The 19,891-nt window shown below is 53.7% G+C and overlaps 1 protein-coding gene across 1 annotated transcript in view; it reads right to left on the bottom strand.

Moving 5' to 3' along the window:
• Positions 1-19,891, bottom strand: part of NINL (ninein like) — a 134,405-nt gene that overhangs the window by 35,588 nt on the left and 78,926 nt on the right. Inside the window, exons 6-12 of the mRNA XM_030915808.1 lie at positions 14,781-14,971; positions 13,860-14,012; positions 11,057-11,227; positions 8,504-8,640; positions 6,968-7,108; positions 1,533-1,707; positions 63-173 (exon numbers count right to left, since the gene is read on the bottom strand). Coding sequence (XP_030771668.1) covers positions 63-173; positions 1,533-1,707; positions 6,968-7,108; positions 8,504-8,640; positions 11,057-11,227; positions 13,860-14,012; positions 14,781-14,971 — 1,079 coding nt within the window. The remainder of the gene's footprint in view (positions 1-62; positions 174-1,532; positions 1,708-6,967; positions 7,109-8,503; positions 8,641-11,056; positions 11,228-13,859; positions 14,013-14,780; positions 14,972-19,891) is intronic.

The following is a 19,891-nucleotide window of genomic DNA, read 5'->3' as shown; positions in this document are numbered from 1 at the left end:
CCACCCCCACTCTGCCCAGCAGGCCCTTCCCTCTGGAGGTGACTGTCAGCAAAGGGACGCGCCTTGTCCTTCAGCACAAACTCTAGGTCCTTCTGCAGCTTTAGGGCCAGCCTCTCCGAATCTGAAAGCTTTTCTGCCACTTCCACAATCTCCTTCTGTAGGCGACTGTTTTCCTAGGAGACACAGGCCAGTGGCTCATCAGGCTCCTGCAGGACGGAGGGGATGTGTGCAGGAGGTAGGTGAGAGGCTTGCTCCCCACAGCACTGGGCATCAGGAAAGAACCCCCACCCGCCGCTCACGAGGCACCTGGTGCTGTGCAGGCGGCTGTGCCGGGGATGGCCCCCAGCCTCCCAGGACAGACCCCAGAGCCCACCCAGACTGTGGCTACCCCATCGTCTTCACTTCTCTTGTCCCCTCCCTTACTCTGTGCTCAGAAAGGCCATGAGTCATACAAGAAAGGGTGGGGAGCTGGGTGCAGTGGCTGACGCCTGTAATCCCAGCACTTTGGGAGACCGAGGCGGGCAGATCACAAGGTCAGGAAATCAAGACCATCCTGGCTAACATGGTGAAACCCTGACTCTACTAAAAATACAAAAAATATGCCAGGCGTGGTGGCGGGAGCCTGTAGTCCCCGCTACTCAGGAGGCTGAGGCAGGAGAATGGTGTGAACCTGGGAGGCGGAGCTTGCAGTGAGTGGAGACTGCCACTGCACTCCAGCCTGGGCAACAGAGCGAGACTCCATCCCAAAAAAAAAAAGAAAAAAAAAAAAAAAAAGAAAGGGTGGGGAATACAAAAGCATTGCAAAAGTATTACAGAAAAGGCATGCTTCCAGAGCCATACCTAAACCATCGATCTGATATTGCACCAGGACAGCTCAGATGGCCGTCGCTGGGGAAGGAGGCAGCGTCTGCAGATGGTGGGGGACTGCGGTGAGAAGGGTGGACAGCAAGGCTGTTTGGGGGCTCAGGCTGCTCAGTCCCTCCTTCTGGGAGGTGGGGCAGGTGTGGGGAGTTAGGAGAGGAGGACACAGGTGGGAGCAGAGCAGGAACCAGCACAGGAAGAGCCAGCACCTCTGTCCCACTGCAATGCCTCACTGTAGTCAATGTCAGGTGACAGGTGTGAGACACTCACCAAAGCCCATCAAACCCCATCAGCTCCAGGCCACAAACCCAGCCTCAGGCAGGCTGGGCTTTAGGTTCTGGTCGCTTTGCTGCCCCCACAGGTGTTCCTGGTTTCTGGGGTTGAAGCACTGCTGGCTGTGGATGCTGGTCCTCCCTGACCTCAGGTCCACCTGGCCCAGGGCAGAGAGTGGGAGTGGCGGGGAAGGAGGGGCAACGTCCTGCTGGCAAGCCAGGACCCCTTCTGCTCTGCAGCGCGTGGGACACCTCAGGCTCTGCTCCCTCAGGCCCTGCCCTGAAACATAAGCTTGAGGGCACTGGCAGGTGTGATCTGGATCCTCAGCCAGGATGACATGGGTGTGGGGAACGCTCAGGCTCCCCCCAGCTTCTTGGATGAGCTGGGGATGCCCCTACCTTCAGGGCCAGGGTCAGCTTCTCACGGAGGCCAGCCTCCTCAGCCTGCAGGCGCCCCATGTCCCACTCTAGCGCGGCCCTCTGCTTGTGGGCCTGCTCCCAGAACAGCTCTCGCTCTGCCTCCACCTCAGACCGCAGGAGGCTCAGCCTTTCCCGGTACCCCTGCTCCAGATGCCTGTAACATGTCACACATCACATGTCAGACATGTCATTTCAGGGCCACCCAGGCCCACGTCACCACCTTCCTAGCCTCCTCCCTCTCAGAAACGCCCCTGTCCTCAGCACATGCAGGGCCATCCTGCCATGCTGGGAGGCAAATCTGAGGGTTGGTGCTCCTCCCTCAGGGGCTGGTGGAGGTGACCCCAGACAAGGGGATCTGGTGGGTCACATGGCAAATGCCACCAGCTGCCCCCTCACAGCGAGGAGCACAGCTCCCTGGGCTGAGTCCCAAGGTGGCCCCTCCACCCGATGTACATGGCAGGCAACAGCCCTTTAAAGACTTTTGATACCAAATGCACATGAAAATCACCTCCCTCCCAAAGAGGCAGGCAGCATGAAACCCATGGACAGTGAATTCCCAAAGCAATCCGAGGAAGAGGTGGGGGGCATTTTTTTCTCAGATGCTACATTCATCTTTTGCAATAACCACTTCCATTAGCAGGAAAAACAGTGTTCAACGCTCAGTCTCATCTCTGAAACAGCAGCTTCACAGGAATTCTCAGACCACGTCTACCCAGACTGAAGACCAGTGAGGCCCCGATTCTGCAGAAGCCTGGTGACGCCCATAACCAAGTCCGAGACACCTGGGCCCCAGAGCCCGGGCTTTTAATCTTGGCTCAGAACTTTAAAGAAACAACACTCTAAAGGGAAGAGTATGAAGGAAGTACAATAATCTGAGTAATATAATACTCCACAAATCTTTTGGGGTAGTGTTAAAGCTACATATTTCCTATCAGCCTACTCTTTTTTTTTTTTTTTTTTGGATACGGAGTCTCGCTCTGTGGCCCAGGGTGGAGTGCAGTGGCCGGACCTTGGCTCATTGCAAGCTCCGCCTCCCGGGTTCACGCCGTTCTCCTCCCAAGTAGCTGGGACTACAGGTGCCCGCCACCTCGCCCGGCTAGTTTTTTGTATTTTTTAGTAGAGACAGGGTTTCACCGTGTTAGCCAGGATGGTCTCGATCTTCTGACCTCATGATCCGCCCGTCTCGGCCTCCCAAAGTGCTGAGATTACAGGTGTGAGCCACCGTGCCCAGCCCCATCAGCCTACTCTTTAAAAACTTTTGAAATATATAAAAATAGGGAAATGGTCAAATAAATTACAGCAGATCCACACAAAGACCCATGTGAGATGCTCTGTGGCCATCAGAAAAGCATATACAACATGATACCAATTTTTTTTTTTTTTTTTGAGACAGAGTCTCGCTCTGCTGCCCAGGCTGGAGTGCAGTGGCACAATCGCCACTCACTGCAAGTTCCACCACCCAGGTTTACGCCATTCTCCTGCCTCAGCCTCCCAAGTAGCTGGGACTACAGGCGCCAGCTACCACGCCCAGCTAATTTTTTGTATTTTCTAGTAGAGACGGGGTTTCACCATGTTAGCCAGGATGGTCTCGATCTCCTGACCTCATGATCTGCCCGCCTCGGCCCCCCAAAGTGCTGGGATTACAGGCGTGAGCCACTGCACCCTGCCACAACATGGTATCATTTTTTAAGAATTATGTGCATAGAAAAAAAGGTGAAAGACATATAGAAAATGTAAACAGTGATACCCCCTGGAAAGTGAGATTTCTGGGTTTATCTTTCCTTTAATTGTATTTTCTAAAATGTGTACAATAAACATATATCACTCATTACGTTTATAATAAGGAAAACCTAATGCAATAATAAAAGCTACTTACAGAAACCTACTTATAACTCCCACTGCTCATGGGACAAAACCCAAGCTCTCAGGGCCACGTGGGTTCTGAGGCTGCAGCTCAGCACCTCTAATGCATCCCTTCACCAGGTTCAAGGACAGAGGTGCTGCCTTCGTGTTTCCAATCCTCTAACCCTGGGAAAGACAATTCACACAAGTCTTTCCAAATGGTTGGGAGAGAATCAAGCTATACATGTGTGGACAGAAGCAAATCAGTTCTCAGTTACTCAAACTGAGTATGAAAGTCAACTTACTTCCAGCTTTGAACACAAGTGTCTCACAAGGAGCACCCTTGTCTAGGAGCTCTGCTAACCGCCAGGCTGGGATGAGGCTGTGCTCGGGAGAGAGAGGTTGTTGGAGGTCAGAGCCCAGCCCCTTAGGTCCTGAGAGGCAGCACCAAGATACCTGTGGCACCAACAGGGATAGCTGGATCCTGACACTCAGGATGAAAGGGAGAGACAGACGAACTGAGCTTACAATAGAGCCATCAGGAGAAAGGAGGGGGCCTCCAGGGAGAGGAAATGAGTTCCTGGAGCTCCCCGTGGGTCTCCCTGACATACTTTCAGCTCCTAAATGTTAGCAACTGTCTCCTCTGTGGAGATCCAAACTGGCCTCATGTGCGCCCTGGAAGGCAGGGAGCTATGAGAACGTCTTAAGCAACAAAGCCAAGGTCACCTCCCCTAGGGGTCGGGGGGCATCTTTTGGTCCCTCCTCTAGGAATTCCTCAGCCAGGTGGGAACGATGACGCTGCAAGGCTGGCCCAGAATAGCTCAGCTGACGGAGACCACAGAGACTCTTCCTGCCCACAGGAGCAGGGATATACAGCTTCCTAATGAAATGCCTTCCATGCTCAGAGCAGGGAACTCGGGCCTTGAGGCCTGGCCCAGCTCTTCCACGTGGAGGGCAAGGGCCCCAACCACTGCCTGTACCTGTCCCTGTACCTGGTTTTTGGCCTCACCAGACACCTCCTCATGTTTGGTAAAAGGAGACTTAACTTTTAGCTTCCCTGAAAATGACCACTGTCCGATAGGGGCTTCTCACCACCACCACAGCCACAGGAGACAGTGGCACCAAGAACGTACACTCCAGGGGGCCCGCAGGCCACAGCACCTCCCACTGGACCCCACGCACACAGCACCCCCACTGCACCCCACAGGCCCCACGCACACTCATAGCACCCACATGGCACCACACAGGCTCCACATACACTCACAGCACCCCCAGTGCACCCCATGGGCCCCACACACATGCACTGCACCGCCAGTGCACCCCATGGGCCCCACGCACTCGCACTACACCACCGCTGCACCCCACATACCTGAGGCCCCATGCATGCTCACAGCACCCTCATTGGACCCCACATGCCCTTGCACTCCACAGGCCCCACGAACTCACACTAACTCCTCACACCATGTAGAGGCGCATGTAGATCTGGATCTGCTGTGTACGGCCATCCCCAGCCAGCACTGGAAGGAAAGAGGACTTGGGAGGTGCAGGCAAACAGAGGTGGGGTGAGGCCCCACCCTGTCCCAGCCGCCCCCTATGGACTGAACCACATGGAGGTGGCGGCTGCAGGAGGTGCAGCAGGGACGCCCTTCTGCCCAGAACAGATCCGTGGAAACCCTGAGGATATGGGTTATGGAGATGGGGGGTCCACTGGTCTTACAGCTGGCCCCGGACTGTGCCTGGCTCTGGGAGGCCTGAAGGAGAGTGGCTGGGCTCTGCCCTCAAGCTTCTCCCACCTGAGATTCTTGCTCCCCAGAAAGCTGACCAGTGGCCTTCGGCTGTCCCAGAAACAGTGTAAGGCTAGGAGAAGGGAGACCTGGGCATCAGCTTCACACACCCATGCTCACTGCTGCAGGACTGGGCCAGTTTCTGAGCTACTCTAGGACTCAGTTTGTTTGGCTGAACAATGGGAATAAATGGCCTATTTGGTCCCAGTGGCCGTTAAGTGAGACAACAACCCCTGGTGCACACAGGAGACACACCACAGCCATCTTACCAACCAAAATCACTTCCCCAGAGGCCATGGGCCCATCAGTAGCCCCTCAACCCCTGGACCCCCAGCTGCACAACAAAGATGCTCAGGGTTTCTTTGGTGAAGGAGAAGTAGCTTCAGGCTTCAGCCCACAGTGCAGCTGGCACAATTCCAACATGCGATGTGGCCAGCGGCCGGGCTCCCATCTGCAGGCTCACCCTGGGGACCCTGCAGCACCCTAGGCAAACTGCCCGCATCCCTGGAGGGTGCCACACCACATGGCTCCACCGTGCATAGCTCTTCTCTGTGAGCCACGCTCAGCTGAGCCACCGCCACCAGGGCCATGGCAGTGAGTGCTGTGTCTGTGTTGTGCAATGCACAGGGTAGGCCGGCCTGCAGACCAAGAACCCAAGGGCGTGGGGACAACACGGCCAGGACTGTGGCCTCGGGCAGACCTCCCGAGCCAGCAGAGGACCCACTGACAAGGGAGAATGGCAGGGAGGCCAGCCATGTCTTGCTGACCCTGCCCAAGAGCTGTGACTCAGAGCCAGGAAAGCCTGTCCTGAGCTACCCCTGGAGGACCCCCTAGGCATGCGCAAACTTCAGGTGAACAGCAGCTGAGCCCTGGCAGACATGTGCCCCACCAATAATATAGAGAAGCCCCTCTCCCTGCCTGAGCCTGGGGCACCCTCTTGGGTGGGATTTCCTCAGATGTTCTGTTCATGAAGCAGTGCGGTGGTTGTACCCTTAAACAAATCAGAAATCTAAGGCCAGGCGTGGTGGCTCACACCTGTAATCCCAGCACTTTGGGAGGCCGATGGGGGTGGATCAAGTCAGGAGTTGGTCAGCCTAGCCAACATGGTGAAACCCCATCTCTACTAAAAATATAAAAATTAGCCGGGTGTGGTGGCGGGCGCCTGTAATCCCAGCTCCTTGGGAGGCTGAGGCAGAACTGCTTGAACCTGGGAGATGGAGGTTGCAGTGAGCCAAGATCGCGCCACTGCACTCCAGCCTGGGCTACAGAGGGAGATTCCATCTCAGAAACAAAAACAAAACTAAAATCAGAAATCCTTTTCTCTGGTCTATCCAGCCACTGTTCCACACAACTGTCCCCACGCCGGGGTCACTACAGCTGTGATACCTGGAGTTGGGTTCCTTCTCTGGGCTCCTTCTACCTACTGGGCCAAAAGGAAGCCGTTGCCAACCCTTGCAACACAACCACCTGCCTCTTGCATCACAGGCATGCAGCTAGGGGCAGAAAGGCTTGGCTTGTGTGAGAAAGAGACCAGCAAAGCAAGGGCAGGAGGCAGGACCTCCTCAGCCCACGGGGACGCAGCCAGGGCCAGGCACTGCACCAATCCCCGGAAGAGCAGGGCTCTACTTTCTCAAGGTTTTGTCCCCTGGATTCCCCCTGGCTCATGTGAAATAGGGGGGTCTCCCCTCAGCCACACTCGCAGCTCTGGCCCCTGGCAGCCCTGTGTCCACTACCTGCCCTCAAAGGGGCTGGGGAGGCCCGGGTAAGAATCCTGGGCCCAGAACCCACTTGATTTTCTTCTCGGTGAGCTGCTCCAGGGCAGAGTGGCAGTCATCCATCTCTTTCACAAACTCCAGGTTCCTCTTCTCGGCCCTCTCCAGGTCCTGTCTTGCCTTGTCACGCTCCCTCACCAGCTGCTCCACCTGCCCTCTGCCACAGGAAGGAGACAGGGTCAGATGGGATCCCACTGCTGGCCTGACCCACCGTGCCAGGTGGCTCTGAGCCCCGTATCCGCATCAGTGATAGAAACCAGCACACCAACTGTACAGCGGGCGCTGCTCCACCAGCCCTCTCCTGAGGCAGTTTCTACAACTGCTATGCCCATTTTCCAGACGTGTACACAGAGAGAGGGGCCACATGACTTGGCAAGGAAAGTTTCTTGGTGGTTTCTAACCCAGGAAGACTGAGTCTGGAGTTCCACAGCATGCCACATTGCTTAGGTAGCCCCAGGGTGTATGGGAGTTGGTCTGTGAGCCCTCTCATCGGCAGCTGGGTGTGGATCACAAGTACCTAATTCAGTAACGGGCACAATGCAGGGAGGAGGCTGGCCACCTGTTAGCCCTGCATGGGCATCCCAGCACCCTAGTGAGCACACAGTGAATAACCAGAGCACAACGCAGTGGGTGGGTGTGGTCTCAGCTCTGTGGCCACCCTGACCCGGCTGAGGCACTGGGTAAATCACTGGTGGCACCTGCTATTCCAGTGACTGTTTCCCCACGGAAGGAGCTTTTTCTCCCTTCCTGTCCCAAGGCCAAGGGAGGCACCTGGTCAAGCCTTTCTCTGGTTCTATCTGTAGAGCTGCCTGAGGCCAGAGGCTCCGCTGTCAGCACGTGGACAAATTCAGTCTTTAGGATGGAGATTGTGGTTTCTGTTAATCTTTTCTGCAGCTTCAGAACATTGACAAAAACACAACAATCTTTTTGCAAATCTGCTTAGCAGACGGATGGCCTGGTCAGCCACAGCAAACAGACACAATTAAAAGGGAATGGGTTCTCAGCCCCTCATGGGGTACTTTGTGACCACGTTTGAAAAGCACCTTTTCTTCCTCCTGTTGACAGCCCAGTCTGGGAGCCCCCTGGCGCTAGAGGCAGTGGCAGGACTCCACCTGGCGCTGGTGAGTGCCTGCACCAGCAGGATGAGGCGGGACCTCAGGTCTGTCCTTTAGAAACCTCAATAAAAAGGGCTCAGTGGGGGCCCCCAACATACAGATCCCAAGCACCTCAACAAGTGGGAGGAAAGCCAGCAAGCCTTAAATTGTGTGGACTCAGACAGCCCAGGTCCTCAGGCCCCACCCAGCCCAGACACATGAATGAGCAGCTGCTATTCACCTGTCTATGCTCTGTGGCTAGATTCTACTCTATCCCTCTGTGAGCACCGGCTTCAGGGACCAGAGAGCACGGGACAGACGGTGTGCAGAGCCCTGCCCCAGGACTGACCATTTGGTGTGGACAAGAGCCAACTGGTATCCTGTGTGTCCCAGATCCCCCACCAGGCCCACCTGGCCAGCCACTCTGCCACGTTCCCCAGTCCCCTGTGGCCTCTTACTGCTGGTAGCTCAGCTCCTGGTGGTAGCAGGCCAGGGCTGCCTGCTGGACGGCACTGTCCACTGTCATGAGCTCGTTGTCAAGGGCCCAGGTCAGCTCCAGAAGGTTCACCTTCTCGTCCACACTGAAGTCCAGGCTCTGGAAGCAGCAAGCCTGGTAAGCAGGAGAGGCTGAGGGACTTCCCCAAGCAGACATCTCTCTACTCCCTCCCTGGTCCAGGGCCTAGCCCAGCATGACTGTCCCAGGCAGCACCTGCCCCTCCTGTCTGCCAAGGTCTCTGCGTCTTGAGGGGTGCTCCTCCTTCATCTCTCACAACTCTGGTGGGCTGTCAATGGCCTGGTCCTCCTGCCTCTGCCTCAGGGGTGCATAGGCCCAGGCTAGACAGAATCCCTCTTCCTGGACAAAGTGTCAGACACAGGCAGGGGCAAGTCCCCTGCAGGCCCTTCATGGGGACTGCTGTGGAGGCCAGGGCACAAGGCCCTTTTCCCTCTGAAATAATCTGTTTTAAGGATGTGAGCCTTGGGATTCCCTGCGATGAGGCCTGACCTGCAGCTCATGCCACCAGGAAGAGTGTAGAGAGATGGAGAGGGTCCCCACAGCAGCCCTCAGGCTTAGAGCCAAAAAGCTTTCCAGAGCGGAGTGTTCTTCCCCTCAGAAGTGTGAAGAATACACCTCACAAACTTCAAAGCACAGAACAGCTGGCATTCTACTGAAACAACAAAAAATAGAGCCACACACACCCTAAGCCCCTCAGCTCAAGGGAGCGGCAGCTAATGTTCTGTCACGTTTGCTTTTTCTGCCTCTGCTTTTTCCGCCTCTATGGAGTAGGGGCTGACTTTCCATGCTGCCCACTTCCCAGCAGCTCCTGAGGAGCAATGGCATCTTGGGAGAGGCTGGGGAGCCGCCTGGAAAGCTGTCCCTACACAAGCACATGCTCCCCACTACGTCACTGGATGGCGTAGAGGGACAGAGCCGCCACAGCAGCCTGAGGTCAGAAATGATACTGAGTTGCAAGGCAGAATTTGGCAGTAATCTATTATGAAGTGAGGGAGAAGCCACTGTCTTTGCAGAGCAGCACCAGCAGCTCTAGTACAAATAGGAAAGAGAATAAGTTCTGAAAGGGCAGAGGCAAGATGCACTCATCAGAGCCAGGGCGCAACAGCAGCCAGGGAACTCCCAGAGCTGCGGAGTCAGGTGTTGGGCATCTTGGAACTGAGAGACCTGTGCTCTCTGCCCTTCCTGCAAGCGATTTTTGGTGATCCTGCCTCCGCCTCTGGCTCTCAGGACAGTTGCGAGGCCAGCTGTGCAGGTCTGGCTTTGCCATCTTGGGGGACTCGGTAACAGATGAGGTGGGGCCTATGAGGGTCTTCGTCCGTGGAGTTGGGTGGACTGTTTCAAGGGCTGTCTGGGCTCCTTCCTGTATTGTCTGTCTGTGCCAACAGGACATTTTCTGAGGGAATATGACAGAGCCTCCAAGAGTTACATGGTGCAACTTCAGGAGTCCAGCCTCAGAGAAATGCCAGCACAGCAGCAAGAGGACATCGATGCATATAAATGCTCAGATTTTTCATAGGAAAAGCGAAGGGTTGCACAAATTTGCAAGACAAACGGTATGATACCAATTTTGCAAAAAAAAAAAAAAAAAAAAAAATTCATCGGAATGTATAAATAATATGCATCTCTCATGTGCCAGGGAAAAGTTCTGCAGGACGCCCATCATACCAACAGCTGTCACCCCATCCAGGGAATGGGGGAGGGGGGCAGGTAGGCTTTCTTATTTAATAGGTTTTTGTTCAGTTGACATTCTTTTTAACAATGGAAAGTAATGAAAATAATAAGTCTAGTCCACTGTACCTCATGAGGCTGTCTTTCCTCACCCATGCTGGGCCCCTGCACACCTCTGCCCCTGCACAGGTGTCACCAAATTGTGCCAGGGCAGAGCTCCTTCCAAATCTCCAGGGCTGGCCTGCGTCCCTCTGGGAAGCCTGAGCCTGTGAGGAGCTGTGTCCCATGCGAGGACCACAACTTCCCTCCCAGGCAGCCCCAGCAGAACACGGAGGGAAGGGTGCGCCTCCTGACACCCGGCCCGTGGCGGGAAGGGCCTGGGGTAAGTGGGCGCCATGGGGGAGAACAGCTCAACCAGCCAGGCAGGAGCTCCGGAGAGTTCGGGCTCACTCTGAGCTCATCAGTAACTGCAGTGACAGTGGTGCCCAACAGACATCGACATTACAACAGGCAATTTCTTTCCATTCATCTAAACTCCTTGGCCCAACATTCAGGGGAAATGTCTAAGCCACTAAAGGCTACCTTCAAATTGACTTTTTCACACTATCTTTGTATTTTATTTCTTATCCTTTTAAATTATAATGTCCTATATTTTAGTAGCAAAAATTAAAAGGTATAGGTTTCTGCCTGGACTTCCTTGCATGGCATTCTCTGCACAGAGCACAAACCCCTGCTGGGTCCCCGGCTTGGGGTGCTCCATCCATCCTCCTCTGCAGCAGACGGGCCCCCCAGGTTCCCTGTCCAGCTCAGGCATCACCCAGTTCCAAACCTGCAAGATCTCCCTGCCATTCTGAATCCCCTCTTGGGTCCACATGGCCAGGATCTGATCAGGAAAAGCGAAGCCAGAACCATCATCGATGCTGGAGAAGAGGCGCAGGCTGGAGCACAGGGACACGAGGGATGAGGTCGTGGTGGTGTGGCAGCCGCTCTCCTCTGGGACCTGCACATCAGGAAGACTCCCATTGCGCCCAGCGTCCAAAGCCTCATACCTGTGTGCTGCTGATGTGCTCTCCATCCTCCCCAGCCTGTGCTCAGAGGGCCTCACAGGAATAGCTCATGAGACCCTCAGCTCTCAGAGGACAGGTCAGAGGTGCAGCCCCATCACATGACCTCTCCAAGGTCACATGGCTGTGCAGGTGAGAAAGCCGGGACATGCAACCAAGGCCCCCAACACCCAGGACTCTGAGGCCTTGCACCCACATGGCCCAACTGGCCAGCCCCAGTCAGCACACTCATCATCACTTGGAGAGGGGACGACAAAGGAGTTTTGATGTTCCACCCTTGAATTCACAGAGGTGGGAGTCTGGCCTCACAGAGGCAAGGGCCCAGAGAGTCCATGCCAGCACCAGGAAAGCCTCAGCTGTGAAAAGAAACCCAAGGCAGGTTGGAAGGGCAGAAGTGCGCTGACCCAGGCAGAGGCGCACACACCCCCAGACCCTCAGAATGCAGCATGAGTGGCTCATGGCCAAGTTGATTTGGCGTTCGACAATGAAGGCAAGCCAGTTCAGGAGGCATCTCCCCAGCCCACATTAAGCACGACCTGTGGGACCTCATGTTGATCATTCTGGCCTTACATGGCCGCCTGACCCCTTTCCTCAGTGCTGGCTCCTGAGTTTCTTCTTTGTCGTTCTCACTGATGTTAGCCTCACTGCAGCCTTGACCTCCTGGACTCAAGTGATCCTCCTGCTCAGCCTCCCAAGTAGCTGGGACCACAGGCATGTGCCACTGCACTTAGATAATTTTTAAATCTTTGAGATGGGGTCTCACTATGTTGTCTCACCTTCTCTCAAACTCCTGGGCTCAAGTGATCTGCCTACCTTGGCCTCCCAGACTGCTGGGACTATAGGCATGAGCCACTGTGCTGGGTCCTCATTGATTTCTTTTCACCAGGTTTCTAAATTATTTAGGTTTTTAAATTAAATTAAATTAAATTAATTTATTTATTTGAGATGGAGTCTCACTCTGTCACCCACGCTGGAGTGCAATGATGCGATCTCAGCTCACTGCAACTTCTGCCTCCTGGGTTCAAGCGATTCTCCTGCCTCAGCCTCCTGAGTAGCTAGGATTACACATGTGCACCACCACACCTGGCTAATTTTTTTATTTTTACTAGAGACAGGGTTTCACCATGTTAACCAGGCTAGTCTCAAACTCCTGACCTCAAATGATCCGCCCGCCTCGGCCTCCCAAAATGCTGGGATTACAGACGTGAGCCACCATGCCCGGCCCTCATTGACTTTAGGGTCAGAAACCTAGATTCTCAGGCATACCTACCCCCGGTACAGAATAGCACTATAGGTCCTACAACACCATTCACCAAATTCAGGACCAATTGCAGCAGCAAAGAAGTATCCAGCCCCTCAGCAGCCATGCCCTGGTCTCCTCAAACTGCAGAGAGACCCAGTATTTGTGCAAGAGATAGAGCATGGGTTAAGGGACACTATCAGGACCAATCCTAGACAGACTCACTGGATCCTCTGGCAACTGATATGGCTTAGATCTGTGTTCCCGCTCAAATCTCATATTAAAATAGAATCCCTGATGTTGAAGGTGGGGCTTGGTGGGAAGTGACTGGATCTTGGAGGTGGATTTCTCACAAATGGTTTAGCATCATCCCTCTTAGTACTATCCTTGTGATAGTGAGTGAGTTCTCATGAGACCTGGTTGCTTAAAAGTGTGTGGCACCTCTCCCTTTGCTTTCTTGCTCCTGCTCTGGCCATGTGACCTGCCTGCACCCCTTCACCTTCTGCCATGATTGTAAGCTTCCTGAGGTCTCCCCAGAAGCAGCCGAGCAGACACTGGCACCACGCTTCCTGCACAGCCTGCAGAACCGCGAGCTAACTAAACCTCTTTTCTTTATACATTGCCCAGTCTCAAGTATTCCTTTAGCAATGTGAGAACAGACTAACACAGAAATATTGCCCTTGCTATTCCACAATGGGGAGGATGGGAGGGAGTTTTCTTGCTGGGGCATATCACACCACAGGCTGAGGAACTGCCACATTCCTTACCCAAGCACTGCGTTCTGTAGCCCCAGAAAGTGGGCACCTGACAGCACGTTCCTCACCTAAGCACTGCCTTCTGTAGCCCCAGGAGGTGGGCACCTGAGCAGCCACGTTACTCACCTGAGCACTGCCTTCTGTAGCCCCGGGAGGTGGGCACCTGACAGCACATTCCTCACCTGAGCACTGCCTTCTGTAGCCCCGGGAGGTGGGCACCTGACAGCACATTCCTCACCTGAGCACTGCCTTCTGTAGCCCCGGGAGGTGGACACCCAAACCACCCCCGGCTTACATGTGAGCGTGAGGCTTGGAGAATGTAACTCCCCTAGTGACACACAGCCAGGGAAGAGCAATACTGGACCCACCTCAAATCTATGTGGTTCCAGAATCTACGTCATGTGGCCTCCCACATACATGCGTGTGTGCATGGCCTGTCCAGTTCTTGGACAGCTCGTTGTGTGGTGACACAGACAGGGAAGGAGTCAGCAGTTTTAGTCACCAGAGAGTGACATCAGTGGTTGCTGGGTTTAACTGTTGCATTTTACCTGGGATTTAACTGTTGCATTTTACCTGGTAATGAGACCAAGGCTTGCTCAGTTTAACTTGAGTGGAAGACTCCAGAAGTAGCGCAGGCTCATGACTGAAGAGGCCAAGCTGGAATTCCTCAAGACTCACTTTGCCATCTCCATCTTGATCCAGTTTGTTAAACAGGTCTTCAAGTTCCTAAACAAAAGCCCTCATACCTCAGGCCCACCCATAAGAGCTCCACCCAGCTGCCCTCACTGGGGCCTCCCTCCCTCCCTCCCTCTGGTTCCAGGTACCCAACAAGGGCCGTTTCCTTGTCTTATCCAGCCTCAAAACTTTGTAGACCATGAGGGCTGTATTTTTCCAAGGCACCCCCTCCCTCTATCTTGCAAAACCCACAGGCCTTGGTTTCCATTTCACTGTGAGTGGGTGTCACCTGAACTTCTCAGTTCTACAAATGCTTATTTAGTGTCTGCTGGGGCTGGAGCCTGCGGGATGCTGAGCGAGGTCAGGTCCTGCAGTGTGAGGCCCAGCAAGGACACAGGGCTGAGAAGAACTCCAGCAAGGCAGACTGGCCTCCCACCCAGGAGGAGATGGAACATAGCCACTGGGGAATGCAGACAGGCTTGGGGGTTTTGTCTTGGCTGCGCAGTGGAACCTGGTCACACAGTGAAGAGGGAAAGGCATCCAGGCAGAGGAAGGATGTGAGTGAAGGAACGGGAAGTGCCTGCTACACCTGAGCGTGGCAGGGAGTTGGTGGGACTGGGCAACTCCATCAGAGATGGGCTTTCAAACGTGTCTGGGGTTTTTAGCTTTTGGCAGAAACGCCAAGAGCCACCAAAGGATTTTAGATTAGAAAGTGATGCACCTAAATTAGTGGCTGAAGGGTAGAGGGGTTTCCAGACCCAACACTAAACCGTGACCATGGCCAGGAACACATGGCCGGGTGGCCTGCTGTGCCCTCACCTCTTTCTCGAGTCCCCGGAGCCCGATGCTCTGGCAGACCACAGCCAGCTCCTGCTCACTCAGGTGCCCGCGGCTGCCCACCCCCAGCTCTTCCCACATGCCCCGGATCTGGCTCTCTGGGGTGTCAAAGGAGGGGCTGCAGGACTTCTGGGGGCTCCCAAAGTCCTCGGTATCCCAGGTCTGCAGCTGTCCTGAAGCAAGGGGGGAGTCACAGTTAGACCCTGATACATACACAATGGAGCACAACTCAGCCTTAAAAAGAAGGACGTTCTGCCCTTTGCAACAGCATGGATGAATGTGGAAGACATAACGCTAGGTGAAATAAGCAGACACAGAAAGACAAACACCACGAGATCTCACTCACATGTGGGATCTAAGGAAAGAGGAACTCACGGGAGCAGGGTGTAGAAGGGTGGTTACAGAGCTGGGTGGTGGGGGAGATGCTGGTTGAGGGGGGTCACTTTCAGTTACAAGATGAGTAATTTCTGGAGCCCCAATGTACAGCACGGTGACTACAGTTAATACGGCCCGATTGCTTCCTCGAAGTTTGCTAAGATAGTCTATCTCAAGTGTTCTCAGCACACACACATAACTACCTGAGATGCATGTGTTAACTGGCTGGACTGTGGTCATCATTTCACAATGTACACATGTCTCAGATCATCACTGTACACCTAAAATATATACAATTTTTATTTGTCAATCACACCTCAATAAGGCTGGGGAGAAAAACCAGCAACAGTTAAGTCCTGTGCTCCAGGCTGAAGCATGCAGGGGAAGCACAGCAATGCTGGTCAGTGACACTGAAATCAGATGGACCGACGGATAGAGGGCTGGATGGACGGACCAACAGAGGGATGGATGGATGGACAGAGGGATGGATGGACCGACAAAGGGGAGCTGCAAAGCATCAAAGGTGGAATTAGGTGGTTGGTACATGGGTTTTCATGCCACAGTTGTTTGCACTTCACTCTGTTTACAAATTTTCAAAATAAATGTTGGGGGAAAATATCTGCCTCTAATGGGGAAATTCTTTCTGAAGAGAACCTTCTATGGTCAGCCATGAGAGCATTTAAAAGAGGCAGAGGGGCCGGGTGCGTTGGCTCACACCTGTAATCCCAGCACTTTGGGAGACCGAGGCGGGTAGATCACGAGGTCAGGAGTTCAAGACCAGCCTGGCCAAGATGGTGAAAACCCGTCTCTACTAAAAATACAAAAATTAGCTGGGTGTGATGGCGGCCGCCTGTAATCCCAGCTACTTGGGAGGCTGAGGCAGAGAATTGCTTGGACCCAGGAAGGCGGACACTGCAGTGAGCCGAGATCACACCACTGCACTCCAGCCTGGGCTACAGAAGAAGACTCCGTCTCAAAAAAAAAAAAAAAAACAAAAAAGAGGGAGAGGACTCTATTATTTGTATGTACAATAAAAAGACCAGTCTTTTAATAAGTTAATTTTTGAAAACTTTCTAACTTACACAGAGCAAAGAGTAAAGTGAAGCCCAGAGCACCTGCTACTCAGGCTCCACTATGACAGCACCCTGCCACAGGCTTCTTCTCTACCCGCTTTCCTTACGGCTGAACTATTTAGAAGTACAGATGCTCCCCGACTTATGATGGAGCTACAGCCCAATAACCCCACAATAAGCTGAAAACGTCAAGTCAAAGATGTACTGAATATACCTAACCCACTGACATCGTAGCTGGGCCTGGCCTACCATACACATCTCAGAACACACTAACCGACAGTGGGGCAAAATCCTCTAACACAAAGCCTATTTTAGACTAATGTGTTCAATGTCTCATGTAATCTACTGAACACTGTACTGAAAGTGAATCAGAATGGTCGCATGGACACCGAAGGACGGCTTCTACTGAATGCATATCGACCTCACACCATCACAAAGTTGAAAAATCGTTGAGTCAAAACACCATGAGTCAGGATCCATCTCGGTTATTTGAAATCACAGATCTCATGTTACTTCTCCCCCACATATTTGATCCATATCTCTAGAAAAAATATATATATTCTTACATCACCACAATGCCACTATCACACCTAACAAAATCAACAGGATTTTCCCAAGCATCTCGAAAATATTCTTACAGTTGATTTGTTTGAACCAGCATCCAAACTCCTCAGGGTGCCCTTGGCTGTTATTCCTCTCACATCTTTCAGTCACAAGCACCTCTCCCAAATCCCCACAGTCCATGCCTTTTTAAAGAAATCAGGCCCACTGTTCTGTGGAATGTTCCACATCCAGATCTATCTGCCTGCTTCCCCGTGTTGTCGTCAAACAAGCTCCTCCATCCTTAACATTTCCTGAAAACCTGAGTTAGCATCAAAGTCTAGGTTGGCTGCAGGCTCAAGTTCATTTGTTTGTTTGGCATAAATGCTCTGCAGGTGGCACTGTGTCCTCCGCGCCTCACTCAGGAGGCACTGGTGTCTTTACGACTCATCAGTGGGCTCGGGTGGTGGAAGGCCACTTTTCCTAACCTTTGTCTTCAGTCACTTGTCTTCTTGATGTGTTTGAAGCTGTGGAAACAGCTTGAGAATGAGGACAGACACTGGGTATCCAAGAGAAAGTGTCTGTGGTGAGCCAGCTGTCCAGCCAGACGTGTTCCCATGGTGAGTTATGTGTCCAGCCAGACATGTTCCTCCATGCCTCGTCCACACCACCGAGCCCAGAGCAGGGACATGTCTGCTTCCACCCAACACAGACTTTAGTGTTGCAGTTCTGCTTCAGCGGTCTGGATCCTTCAGGTAGATGAGCCATGTGGGCATGAATTACTGATAATCCTGCTGGTAACAGGAAAGCCACCATCCCCCAAAGGAAGGCAGACTGTGTGCTCACAAATGACACTGTGGGTTGGGTTGAGGAAAACAAGAGGAAAGGGACGGGTAAGAAAAGGCCACCTCCGAGGTTCCTTCCAGCCTAAGGTGCCTGAAATCTCCAAGAAAAAAATGTGAAAGCAATCCTGATACTGGGTTATTTCTCAGGCTGGCAGAAGAGGTCGGGCAAGTCCTCTGAGCTTGACACGAGTGTGTGCGCACTAGTGTCTGTCAGCTCTGATCCTGCATAAAGCTTTCTGTAAACTGCTGGAAGGAACCCCGACCTGCTCTCCAGGCTGAGCACTGAAATCACTGGGTGAAAAACAGCCTCCTCCTGCGAGCCCTTCCCTTCGCTGCCCTAGATCTAGACATCAAGTCAAGGATGGAAGACACGGTGGCTTGGCTGACTTTTCTCAGCATATAGGAGTCTGCCTGCTTTGTTCAGCACCACAGCTGGAAGCTCAGGTCAGTTCCCCTGACATTTACTGAGATAAAAGTTGAACAAAGGCTGGGCGCGGTGGCTCAAGCCTGTAATCCCTGCACTTTGGGAGGCTGAGGCAGGCGGATCACGAGGTCAGGAGATCAAGACCATCCTGGCTAACACGGTGAAACCCCGTCTCTACTAAAAATACAAAAAATTAGCCGGGCGTGGTGGCAGGTGCCTGTAGTCCCAGCTACTTCGGAGGCTGAGGCAGGAGAATGGCGTGAACGCGGGAGGCGGAGCTTGCAGTGAGCCGAAATCACGCCACTGCACTCCAGCCTGGGCGACAGAGTGAGACTCTGCCTCAAAAAAAAAAAAAAAAGTTGAACAAAAAATGGCCCAGGCATTCAAGGACCATGGTCCAAGGGGTGCTAACTGTTTACTTTGGCAGAAATCCCAGGGCAATGCCCTCTATCCAAGCTATATGTTTCTGCACAGTCAGCCCATGTGACCGCCTGTGTGGGGAGGCCTCATTAGGGCATCCACTGACTCACATGGAAAAGCCTGGAAAGACAGTGAAACTGCTCACAGGACTAAGGAACACAGACCAGTGCTACTCCCTGCCCTGCATGGTCAGCGGCCTGCCTGGCCTGCAGCCCAGCCCAGGGCAGAGAATGGCAGGGCACCTTGTCTGGGGTTGGGGGTTCCTGGGGTACAGGGCACTGACTGGGAGCCACTGACCCTGCCCACGCCTCACCGGCGGGATCCAGTGCAGCCTGCAGCCTGATGACTTCCTGGGATGGCCTCATGCCTCCTGCAAGGGGACACACCCAACGCTGCCACCCTGATCCTTCTGCAACAGGGGGAGACAGGGGGCGCTGGCAGCCTGAAGAGGGCTCTCAGCGTTCAGCCGGGCTCCAGCTTCTCCTCCCCAGTCACCTGCATCCCTGCACCCTGAAATACTAGCTCCTCCCATCAATGCCTCCTCAAAGGCCATGGCAGCGGCCTGCACTCCCCTATACCTGCACCTTACATGCCTGGCTGCTAAGGATCCTGCAGTTTGCTCCCTACACATCCATCAATGCCTCCAGCCTTCCTGTTTCCTGAAGCACATGACACCCCCCCTGTTCTAACTTCTCCCCTCTTTGCCTTCCTTCTTGCTTTCAGCCTGCCCATGTGAGGCAGTTTGGAAATGTGGCTTCAAATTTCCTTGACACTCTTCGCTTCAGGTCTGTGTCCCTTCTCCTTGAATCTGGTAGCCTTGTGACAGCTTTGATCAATAGAACGTGGTGGAAGGGATGCTTTGTGACTTTGAGGCTGGCCTGAACTCAGTGAGGAAATCCCAGCCCTGTTTTTGGGACAACGTGTCCTTAGGGCCCTGAGGCACCAGGTGAGGCAGTTGACTACCCAGAGCCACCATGCTGTAAGGAAGCCCAGCCACGCTGAGGCCTGCTGCAACCCCTCCGAGGCTGTCCTCAGCTGAGCTCCTCCAGCCCAGACGCATCAGTGACGCTTCATATGATTTCAAACCCAGCCTTCCAGTGTCCCAACAGAGGCCCTAGATGCAATGGAGTCCATCCTATGTCTCTCACCTTCTCCAATCCTTCCTTGAGCACTGCAGCCCTGCTCCTCGGAGCTCTGCAGCAGCGATGTAAAAGCTTGTGCTGTGATCATAAGAGCCTGGTGTGAACCTCAGCTCTTGTTACCAAGCTCAGCAAGACTTCACCCGAGCCCCAGGCTGCTCTGAGAGGAGGGATGCTCGGATTATGCCAAGCCTGCTGCAAGGGTTAGCCAGGTTGCCAGCTTCACACCTGGGTAGTTCCTCAGAGCTCAGCGTCTGGCCACCACGCTGATCCTCTC

This window comes from Rhinopithecus roxellana, chromosome 13, assembly GCF_007565055.1.
Source record: "Rhinopithecus roxellana isolate Shanxi Qingling chromosome 13, ASM756505v1, whole genome shotgun sequence".
NCBI classification, from domain to species: Eukaryota; Metazoa; Chordata; class Mammalia; order Primates; family Cercopithecidae; genus Rhinopithecus; species Rhinopithecus roxellana.
The sequence above is the reverse complement of the archived record's forward strand: the minus strand, read 5'-3'. Positions and strand labels throughout refer to the sequence as shown.